General features: G+C 38.5%; 1 protein-coding gene across 1 annotated transcript in view; it reads left to right on the top strand.

Moving 5' to 3' along the window:
- The window catches only part of iqsec2b (IQ motif and Sec7 domain ArfGEF 2b), a 95,417-nt gene that overhangs the window by 73,073 nt on the left and 10,010 nt on the right, over nucleotides 1-12,334 (top strand). The window contains 2 exon segments of the mRNA XM_037536085.1: nucleotides 10,544-10,826; nucleotides 11,848-12,168. Of these exon segments, the coding sequence (XP_037391982.1) occupies nucleotides 10,544-10,826; nucleotides 11,848-12,168 (604 nt within the window).

Here is a 12,334-nt window from a genome sequence, read left to right on the forward strand (position 1 = left end):
ATGAAGAGGGGATAAAACTGGCAAAGGAGAAGAGAAAGGGCAAAGTGGCCATATATACACACACACACTGATACATGCGGACACACACTGAAACCTGAAAGTAGAAGCAGCTTTGGATGGGCTCGTCATGCTTGTTCATAGCCTGAAGTGTTTTTCTTAATTGTGGGTCACCTTGAAGCATTTTATTAATCCTGGCATCTTTAAGATGGATATGAAGAGGATTTTTACAATTAATACTAAGCGTGTGAATAAGTTTTGCACTTTAACTATGTTTTGTTTATTTGTTGTTTGTGGTGCTGCCTGGTGGGACTAAAACATCCAGAGATTGTACTATCGAAAGGTTTTGAGTTTGAGGCAGGACCCAATATGCAAGCTGTGCCATATATTGGACCTTAGTTATATTATGTTGTACAAGTTCCTGTCCAAAAATAGCTGCATGTCATACTGACGTTCATCGTGTAGCATTTAGGGGTATGAATCTTTGACAGCAAATTGTTTCATTGGTTTGAATTTTATTCAAGAGTGATTCTTTACATTTTGAACGATTTGATTCAAAACAGCTGTATAATTCAGTGACAGCGATACAGGCACATGTAAGAAATATTAGAGTTGAAAAGCACTGATACAATGTAATGAACTAAAACACTTCCCCTAATGTTTCTCAGGCAAAAACTGTATCAAATTACTTAGAGTAAAGTTTGTTTGCAACAGAAGTGATTACAAAAGAGCTTGCTGTGTGCATGTGTGTGTACTATAAAATGAAAGTGTTTGTATAAATTCAGAAAAAAGAATGATGTCAGTCACAACTGCATATGTGGACATATTTCTATATTGTGCTCTATTTACACAAAGTTAGGTTAGTTCATCATTTATGTTGAACAGACTCTCCCAAAATTTTACACTGCTGCACTGATATTGAACTGTGTGCTGCACTGGGTCAGTATGACCAACAGGTCAAAACCAGCTCTAAACAAAGTGACCGCTGTGCCCTGATTGGTGTTTCTGCTTTGCGCTTCTTTCTTTTTGACATGTTACGTTTTTATACACACAGAAACCAAAAGGAACGACAGATTTCTCAAAGTGTAGTGGAGTAAAAAGTCAGATGTTTGACTTTGAAATGTAGTGGAGTGAAAGGAAAAAGTCGCCCAAAATGGAAAAACTTCAGTACAGATACACGAAAAAACTACTTAAGTACAGTAACGAGTTACATTTACTTACTTATTGTCCACCACTGGTGAGTGTTTGTGTGTGTGTGTGTGTGTGTGTGTGTGTGTGTGTGTGTTTGTGCATGTGAGAGAAACCAAATAAATCTAAATGTTGACTAATAATCACACAGACAAATTTGAGATGGCATAGCAAAAAAGAAAATCTACTGTTTTTGCCAAAATACTAACTAATTAAAATGATATGGCTACATAGTAATTATTTCAGCTGAAACATCTGCAGTGCAAGCTGATAATTTATCTAAGGCAGTGGCTCTCAGCCTGGGGCTTGTGAGATCATTCAAGGGGGTCATAACGTGGTCATCTAGATAAGAGTTCTATATTTTGGACAACAGTTTTAGAGGATGATTTTCTCTGTCTAAGCTCCCAAAGTAACGATAACAACATGCTTTTCACATTAGGAGAGGAGGCTGTGTAGAGCACTGCAGCCCTGAGGTCAGGTGTTTTGTGAGTTCAAATTCAGTACAGCCTGTGGGTTTATACAAATCAAGAGCATTATTTGGCTCTTTACGGTGTCTCCTGCTTTATTCTTCATGTCATCTTTATAATATCAATGCTGAAACGAGTGAATGGCAATAGAGAACAGCGTTAAAGCAAATAGAAGTCAGACAGATATGGTTAAACAGAAGCACCGTTATCTAACTGCATTATATTATCTCTGTAAACATGTTATGTGGTTGTTAGTACACTACAGCAGAGCAATCGAATTATAGCATTTAAAAGGCATTTTCTTTTCCTTTTACAATTGAAATACGTATACTGGGAGAAATTATAAACAATGCATTGAGACAGATATTAAATCATTACACCAACAGTAGTATATGACATGACGTCACTGAGCGACACAGAGAAAAACAAAACAGCCCAAATTTGTGTGATTGTTGGCAGAAGAATGTTCTCTCCCATGCCCTGTTTTTGACTGGGCCCTGTTTTTGACTGGGCCCTGTTTTTGACTGGGCCTGCTGTAGGTGTAGCTTGTTTTGTAATTGCTGGCTGCAGTCTGTAATAGTTTTAATATGGTAGATTTAAATGGAAACAAAAACAGCATAAACAATCCTGTTCATGTGCTTGGGATAGCCACAGCAGTCTGACACTGATAATAACTATTCGTTAGCATTGCTTGCTGGAGCAGTTTACTGAAATAGCCTGCAAGATGTCTCGACAGGACATAAGCAGATGCTTCATAACACACTGGCGAAAGGACTGTCAGCCTATGAGCAACTGAAGCTGTTCAAGTTAAAAACAAAACGCAAGCTCAGCTGGCTGAATTAATTCCACTGTGGAGTGGTCTGCAGCACCCAAATAACTTTGTGTCAAACAAAGTTAGCACCCTGTAGGAGGTGTGCTGACATAGGTTCAGTTTTTGGCTCACCAAAATATAAATAAATAAATAAATAAAAAACACGCCAGCACCCAAACAGAACGGCTGCTCAGTCTTCCTGCTGGCCTCTCTCCTGTCCCTCAGCACCTCACAAACTCAGGAAACCACTTGAACTCTGGGCTGAAAATTACAAAGAGGGCAAACAAAGGGACAGAAAAGCAAGAAAACAAGTTAAGTATGTCTTCTAGACATTTGAAAGAGGGCTCACACTTTATTCTGAAGATCCACTGTAAATGCTATTTAATTTCTTAAAGCTTCACTATGTAGTTTTTTAAAATATTTTATTGTTTAAAGGTGTGTTTGCACTGCTGTGAGTCACCCTGTAAAGCCTGAAATAATAATACTCTAAAAGTTAGAGGTGATAAGTTTTTTAGGAGTTTTCAGACCATGTCATTCATCTTGAACGTCACAGGCTCAGCTCAATGTTTAAAATCATTGTCATAAGTCTTAAAATCAATATTGATGAAAATATGATGATAACAGTAGATCATTCAAGTTTTGACTGAGCTGTCTTTGAATGCACTTCAACTCACTCACATTCATCAGGTTTGTCTGCTCGGGGAAGGGGAAGCACAGCCAACATTACCAAATATCCTAATATGTAAAGACGTCTCTACATATTAGCGTCACACACAAAGACTCAAAAAGAAGGTCCAGCTCAATATGGTCTGAGCAGTGTTTGCAGGGGCGTTGCTCACAGTGCTGATCTGTACAGTGCTAAAAGTTAGTGAAAGGAAGAAGAGAGATATTGCTGAATATTGCTGAAGACATCAGAACGGCAAATCCAGTCATTTGCAGAATCACCTGTAATTAAAGCAAAGAAACGTAGAACCAGTGTTACAGTAATCTGTCCTTTCCATTAAGTGGTCATACCAAGCACACGCATATAATTAGTAGCCTATTGCAAGGAAAGGCCGTGTTTAAATGTGTTCTTTTGTGTTTTTAATGTTAATTCTGTAAAGACAGTTTAATATTACTACTTGGGTTTTAGATGAGGCTGAAGTCAGCTTCTTATTTACCAGCTTCTTCAGATTTTTATTACGTAGTGAGTGCCTGAGTGATTCAGTGTCCTGAGGCCCCAAAATGTATCTGCTGCACCATTTAAGGTGAAACAGGAAAACTCAAACAAGAAGCTGGCGCAGCTTTGCATAATTTAGACTATCAAAACAATCTACTTACAGGTTTTTGTAGAGCTCTACCTGTAAATATGCGCTATGGCTGGACATTTCAACAAGATAACACAATTCATCAGAACGCTGGCAGGCTAAAAGGTAGAGCCAGAGCTCAAGCTTTTCGGAGGTGGATACAGCTCTGTGACCTGAAGGTCCTCAGGAGTGGGACTGATCTTGGCTTTTTTATTGCTGGACATGGTATGTTGGTTTTTTTCTGAGTACCTACTGAAAGTAGCCAGCCAGATAATTACTGTTGTAGAATTTAATGTTACCTCTGTAATGTAATGCAGTGTACTCATGAAACTATGAAGCTGTATAGTTAACGCTAGCTGGCTACTTCGCTAATATTTGCCAGTTACTTTGATAACAATGTCTTTTTTTGCTTCAGAGTTTGTCTGCTAGGCCTACAGTTTGATAAACCAATATAATATATCCTTGGCTAATATTGCCTAAATAGATATCGGTCTGAGTGGAGCCTTACATAACTAATGGACATATGTGCTGCCCAGCTGTTGTATGAATAGTAATGTCAGTTAGCTGTCAGTTATCTATGGTGACGCAGACACAACTGCCGCACAACCAACGTTACAGAATGTTCTTCCACACATTTCATGCAATTACATATTTCCAACAGAGATGTCGCCAAATCCCAGAGTTTCCCAAAGTTGCAAAGTGCAGCTTTAAGCTACGTTAAGCTAAATACCTGACACTCACTCTAACCCTAACATTATGCCCCATACTTAAACTTGACCCCAACTCTTAACCTTAACACTATCATTAATATACCCAAATAGAGATTTAGCAAATAGTTTGTAGATAAAACACGACAAAAGAAACAGTGTAATATAGTAGACAGCAGAGCGCAAGCTAATGCATTTTTGCTTTTTTTGCTAAATCATTTTTAAAGTATTTGAAAAAGATTAATATTTTTTTATTCAAGCTACCTTCACATCTTTGCTACAAATTAAATTTCGTTTTTTGCCACCTACAATTCAGCGGAAGCTGAGTTCAGTTTTTACAGCTTAACACACAGTATGGTTAACCATAACAAACAGAAATGCTAGTTGTAACAGTTGCTAAAAACTGTGGTAGATCAGTGCAAACACACTTCATTCAGTAGATTTCTATGTTGTTTGAAGCAGATGAGCTTTCTGCCACATCTGACACTAACTGGGGGGGCAGTCGTGGGCTGGAGGTTAGGGAACTGGCCCTGTGACCGGAAGGTTGCCGGTTCGATCCCCAGGGCCGACAGTACATGACTGAGGTGTCCTTGAGCAAGACACCTAACCCCCAACTGCTCCCCAGGTGCCATGGATAGGGCTGCCCACCGCTCCGGGCAAGTGTGCTCACTGCCCCCTAGTGTGTGTGTTCACTAGTGTGTATGTGGTGTTTCACTTCATGGATGGGTTAAATACAGAGGTGGAATTTCCCTGTTTGTGGGATCAAAAAAGGAAAAAAAAGGAAAAGAAATATGTTTAGTGTGATGTGGCAGATTAGTTTTTGCCTGTGAAGTAGAACAGCAAATATCAGCACAAAAAAAACTGAAATATATTTTATTCACATGACATAATGTAGCACATTTTTGATGAGTCTGAACATAAAAACTTTCTAAAATTCACAGTTTTGAATTCATGTGGAGGGATGTGGACTTATCTCATTGTTTACTTTGGAAATCTTTGTTGTAACACTGCTGTATGGTGTGATTTGTTTACATGCTTCAAAATGATTCTGTATTACAGCCACCAAAGGGTTAATAAAATAATATAAGTGTGAATCTTGTACCTCATGCACACAACTGAGTAACTGAAAAAACAAGTATAAAAAATACTTTTATGGAACAAAAACAGTCAAAAATACATTTTACTTAAACCTGTTTAATCCCTTAAAATCCCAGGCTTATTACAGAGTAAGATGTATTATTCAGTAATTATAGGGACTTCAATGTTGAGCTTAGGTAATAGAAGTGTTTTATAAAACATAACGGGTTAAATGCATTAAATATACATTTTCCTGGGTTAATTTTTGCTCCATTATCCCTGACTGCATACACTGTTAGAGATAAAGGTTCTGTGCAGGCCATACCTTAGGTACTATAGTGGTTTTTCCAGGCGGAAACTTACATATTTGTGTCTTTTCTTAGCCTAATATTTTAAAACAGAACAATAAAATAAACGAGCCTGGAGACGAGACGAGGTGTGTGGAGTTAATACAACTTAGTATATCGCTGTTGTCAGAATAAAACCTTGTATCTCCATTTTTGACATTTTTCAGTTTTTGACAGAATTTGAAAACAATCATGGCCTTTTAAAATGTTTGTAAATTTCATGAGGAATGGACTTAAAGAAACTGCCCAAAATAACTTTGAAAGACGTCTGGTTCCATTGACTTGCATTAAAAGTAAAGTAGTTTTTTTCCTTCTCCTGTAAAGTTACCATTTTGGAGATACGAGGTTTTCTTCAGACAGCATCGATATATAGTTTTAATGCATTGTAGTACAGTTATGTTCCCTGACTAGAGGTACTGAGATGCACCCTTGAAGGTACCACCCCAGTGACAGTTCAGTACCTTTTTTTTTCCTGAGAGTTTACAATCCTTCAGGATCGCTACATTGTGCTAATAACCACATTAAAATGTGCTTGTTTCTGTACAGTCATTCTCAGGTGATAAAGATACAGATGTAGGAGTGAATCATGTGAAAATGTGCAAAAGCATTTGAGGCAGACAGGGTGGTGACTGGTCTCAGTCACTCGTTCCACAGGACATTGACTTTTTTCACAATTCATGTAATGAGCATAGCGAGAGGGAGGGAGGGAGAGAGGGAGGGCGGTGAAGTATGGACATGTGACCAGGTGCTGCTGACCTCCTGACTCTCTTCTCATAACAGCCAAGTTGCTCCAAAGCCTCAAAGTCGCAGTTCTGTTGGATTATTGAGCCTTTCAGCCTCTGTTTGGGATACTTGGGACTAAAGTCAAGAGAAAGCTTCTGCTAAGTTGTTAGGTGGAGAAGTGAGTGTGTGCATGTGTGTTTGCATGTGTTTACAGTAAGTTAAAGTGTGGGGGGGTGTTTATTATTTCTGCCTCTATTGTTCCTTGTGGGGAGCATGTTACATGATTGTTTATGTCTTTGTACGATAATGTACATGTGACAGGAGATGATTGTCCTTTTGTTTGCGCCCGGCCTTTCCAGGCCGGCATTTAATGCGTACCTGTTGTTTGGTAGAGAAAAGAGCCACGCTGTGCTGTAGAACAGTAAGTGTTCAGAGTTCAGAGTTAAATTGAAACACACAGGCAGAAAACGGGAAAGGAAATGCTTCAGGCTTCAGGGCAGTTGGGACTGTTAATTTGATCCAAACATAAATGGTGCTGCTGGAAACATGTCTGACCCCATGTATTATTATCACATGCTGGTGCGTTTCCTGTGGCAAAGCTGACAGGGGCAGTGGCTCTGCACGTTTACTTTCTGCGTTTCTGGATGACGGAAAAAGTGAGACCTTGTGAGTTTTGTCAAGTAGTTTTGTTTTAATATTGACAGGTTAGATAATAGCATTATTCCAAGCATTATTTCCAAGCATTGTGTGTTTGTGAACGTGTGTGTGTGAGTTTGTTCATCAAAATAACTGCACTAATGCTACCCAGCAAAACAGGAGACATGCTTCAGGAAGCTGAATTCTACACGTGAGTGAATTCTGAGCTGTTTCAGGGCAAACATGTCCTGTTCAACATATCCATGAACAACTTTTACCAGTGCGACACCGTCAGGGCCTTCCAGGCCTTCAAAGTCTTAATGATTTTTGTGAATTAAAAAATATTATGCAACATTAATGTTGTTCTATTTAAACTCTGCAGTTGCAGCCACTACCACACATACTGTAGTACTAGTTTTATTGCATTGTTAAGTTTTGATTGAAAGCAAATTCTTGAAACCATATTGTCAGGATGTTTTTTTCTTCATGCTATTTATGAAGATTCAGCCAAGGTAGCACTCCCATTGGTTAGGACTTCAGTAGCAGAACTGAAGACCTAACTTGCCAGACCTAACTTGCCAGTGATTTCCAGTGGGTGGGACTAGTTTTGTAAGAACAATGTCATTCTAGGCTTTGTGGAGGTCCTAGAGGTGCCACTGATTGCAAGGACAAGTGGTCACCTGACTCTTTACTGAAAGAATCACTGTACAACTGCTATACGATAAAATGTGTTAAAATGTGTGTTACAAGATTCAAATAAAATAAGTGATATCTTTTTCAAATATCCACATTTAACCTGAAAAATGTTCATGTGAGTCTGCATTAGCTTAGCTCTAAAATACTAGTAGAACCCCTTAGAGAAGCTAAAGAAATGAGCATTTATTGACATTTATGGCCCAAACTGAAAGCCTAGTCATGGTTCACCATTGACATTTACTATTTGGCCTTAGTAGAGAGTTCAGAGGTCTGAGTGTACGGCCACCTGTATTGGTTTCTTTGAAATGATGGTTTCAATGAAATGAGAAAAATGCAGCTGTTTGAGAAACACTTGTTTGGAAAAATAGTCACCAAACCTCAACACAATTTGGATATTTTTGAAACCATAGAGAAAGGAGAAATGTACACTCTCTGGGCTCTAAAGAGAAGCTGGAAGAATGTGTATTCTCCAGTTCAGCAGAAACTTGTCAAATGAATGCCAGAGAGCGTTTAAGCTGTGCTTAAGGCAAACAGTGGCTGTACTAAATACTGAGCCATTATGACTTAAAGTAAATATGAGTAAATAATGATGCCGTCTTGGCATTAGGGACCACAGTGAAAAAAGCCTAAGGGCTTTCTTGTGTTTTCCCTGTCTATTTCTGTTTTTATTAATAATTTCAGTAGCTTCAAAGTTAATGTTTTACCCTCAGCTATCCTCAAGAACCTCTGTAACAAGAATCTATAAAATCTAAGAGTTTATATATACTGTATGTATTGAGTTTATATATAATATACAGCATGTTTAAGATACAATACTGGTTAAAAGTCAGAGACCACCTTTTCATTTATTTAATTTCAAGTCAAAATGATCATTAAGTATACGTTATCCTTTTCTCAACATCAGGAAAAAGCTAAAAAAATTATTTAACAGAAAACAATAACTAAATGTAGTTTTTTTAGTATTTAGTGTGTCCATCCCTTGCCTTTTACAGCTTCCTTTCTTTTCAGGAGACTCACTTTCAGTTTTGCAAAGAAATCGGCAGGTATATTTTCCACACCAAAGTTCAGTCTTAAAGATTGGTTGCAGCTTCTTATGATCCAGAAAATCCCAATTACAAGTATAGAGTCATCAGTGCATAAAATTTTATTCCATGTCACATGTAAATGTGTTCTAGTGCAAATTGTTTTCTTTTCTTTCTCAAAGATAAAAGCTTTAATTGATGTTTATCTGAGTTTTGATGGTCTACTAGACTGAACAAATTAAACATGGATTCGATATTTGTAACATAGAGCGATGAGAGGCAGACGCATGTGCGGAGAAAAGCAAGATTTTTTCGGGGTAAATCCAGGATCATAGTCAAGACAGTCCAGAGTCATAGAGCCAACACATAGAGAACGGGGGAACAGACATAACGTAAGAAACACGGGATCCAAACAATACACTTTGAACAGAACATACAATACATCCATCAAACAATACAACCAATACATCAAACATACATCCAAAGACCAACAAGAAACTCAGGAAAACACAGGGCCTAAATATCACAGGGATGACGAGGGACAGGTGGAAAACAGGTGGAAACAATAAGGGGCGGAGTCACAAAATAAGGGGCAGGAGAGTGAAATAAACAACACGAGCACATGGACAGGACTGGGAGGGGCCAATCGTGACAGTATTAGACTTGGTGCGGATTATTTTGTGTAATTTTGTAAATACCTGTTTTTTCTGACACTGAAAAAATAACTTACTAAATTACTAAATGGCTGTCTTAACTGGAAATATAACTAATCAAAGGGTGGTCTCTGACTTTTAACCAGTACAGTATATAATAAATACATTAATTGTAACATGCAGCCACTGTTGCTCTCACTAGGCCTCAGTCATGAAAACTGGAAAGTGCATTCACTCTATGGAAATGACAGTTTTTTAACTGAAGTAATGGAAAGTAATAAATGTATTCTGCTGAAGCTTATTTTGTTCTCTCATATAGACTCATAAATTACCTGTTTTAAGTAAATAAGACAAATGGAATGAATTATGATCCAACATTTAAATTATTTTGATTGTTCATTATTTTGTTTGACAGGCCTAGTTTTTATATTACAGCCTAACTTACTTTAAGGTGTGAATAGTGCAGTTTGTTTTAAATATATAAAACCAGTCTTCTTTTCAAAATATAATTAGATAAAAGCAACAATGATTGATGTAATAGCCTTCAATTGGCTAACTGGCACTGGAATCTCTATAAGCTGGCACATTAGTGTTCTTAAGCAGAGGAGTCATTTTTGAAAAAGAAGGCTGTTACTCTCAGTGTTGCGAAGACTTGGTTTATAGTCTGAAAATTCTAGCAAAGTAATGAACTGTTCATTGATTTTGTTTCCATTCAATATAATGACAGCTCTCCAGAGTCTCCCAGTTAAGAATGTTATCTGTGATTGAAAGTGCAAAGTCGATGGAAAATGAACAACGCCGTGAACTGGTGAATTGCTAGAGCTGGTGATTTTTATCTTATGCCGTATTTATGGAGCGTGGTGGTTGTTTGAGATTTGAAGCTTTACCTTTACCTTCCACCCTCTCTTTATCTTGCTCTCTCTCTAAATATAGTGTTGAGGAGGAGACTCAGGCTTCAGAGTCGAGCCCCTTTTCAGACAACAGTAAGGTCCCCTACATACATCGCTCTGATCGCTACAACGACGGCAGTTGTGGCCCCCCGGGCTCTCGGGGGCCGGTGGTGGCCCCACCAAGCCCAGCCACCCTCGCCTGGGCCCAGCGCACTCGCAACCAGCCGGCAAGCCTGGCCTTACGCAAGCAGGAAGAGGAGGAGAACAAGCGTTGCAAGGCTCTATCAGACAGCTATGAGCTATCCACAGACCTCCAAGACAAGAAGGTACATGATGTAACATATACAGTTCTCAAACCCAGTTCTTTTTTCTTGCTACTATTTTTTCACTTAATAGAATAATAGAGAAAACATCAAAACTATCAAATAACTGGCTTAAAAGCCCCTCTTTGCTTTTGCTCTTTGCTCAGAGTTTCATTTGTAAAACTTGAATTTCATAATTTATTCTAAGAAAGATCCCTGAATATATGCACGTGACTTAGGCAGCACCCAGAGATATCCAAATATTGTTGAAAACATGATTTTTAAAAGCATGCATGCCATGTTTTCATGCACAAATCTGTAGGAAATACAGCTAATGACTGGGTTGGTTCTGTGTGCTCAGCAGTGTAGGCGTTATTTTTAGGTTTATAACAGGTTTATAATGGAATTTAGCTTTACTTTGTCAATACATTGCAGCGAAGGGCTGTCAGAATGTACTGCATTCTGTTTTAAATGTCGCAAATATTAAATATGTCTCATTAATGTATCACATGTTGCATTTACGTGTGGACTAAAAGATATTTCAAAGCTGTTGGAGTGGACAAAGACTATTTTTAAAACTGAAGAAAAAAGTTTTTGGTAGTATACAAAGTATATATGATTTTTATTGTTATGCTAAAATGTGAAAAAAGTAAAAAAAAAAAAAAAAAAAACCCGAAAAAACAGCAAAACCTTAAATGAGGAAGTCCGAACCTGTGACTATGAAAAATCAGGTACGTTTAAGAAAGGCAAGCAAAGCAGTTATCAGTAAGTAAAAGAAAAATTCCAAAGTAGCAACGTAAGAACCACTGCCATCTATAAAAAATGTTAAATGGGAGTGCAGATCTAGGAGCAGACTTTGCAGACTTTGATATTTTTTAAGAAGCCAAACTGATCCAAACAGCAGTCCATCAATGAGACTTTGGTATAAATGTTGCCTCCTCCTTATTCGTTTTTAATCAGCAGAAAGAAACTTTTTTCAGCAAACTGAATAACCTGAACTGGGCTTTCTTAAGTTTAAAGTGACAGAACATGCATCACATTCCAGGTGGAGATGCTGGAGAGGAAGTACGGCGGCTACTTCCTGAGCAGACGAGCAGCGCGTACCATCCAGACTGCCTTCCGGCAGTATCGCATGAACAAGAACTTCGAGCGCCTACGAAGCTCGGCCTCCGAGAGCCGCATGACACGCCGCATCATACTGTCCAATATGCGCATGCAGTATTCATTTGATGATCGGCAGCCTCAGGCGCAGCCACAGACCCACCATAGCCCGGGCATGGGCCCTCCACACTCTCCAGACCTGGAGCCTGGACCGCCCACCCGCCCGGGGGACTACACTCACCTGGAGGACTCATTTTCCAAACAGGTGGGAGTCATTTTGTGTCACTTGGATCTCTTACAAACAAGGTACTTCTGGTGGGAAGGCCAAGAATCTCTCAACTTTATTTTTCTGTATAGTGCGAGATCAATAATTATGGATTGTTATATGTATTTCCTCATTTTTAATTTAAAACCTGTTTTGTTGTTGATGA

This window comes from Pygocentrus nattereri, chromosome 29, assembly GCF_015220715.1.
Source record: "Pygocentrus nattereri isolate fPygNat1 chromosome 29, fPygNat1.pri, whole genome shotgun sequence".
NCBI classification, from domain to species: domain Eukaryota; kingdom Metazoa; phylum Chordata; class Actinopteri; order Characiformes; family Serrasalmidae; genus Pygocentrus; species Pygocentrus nattereri.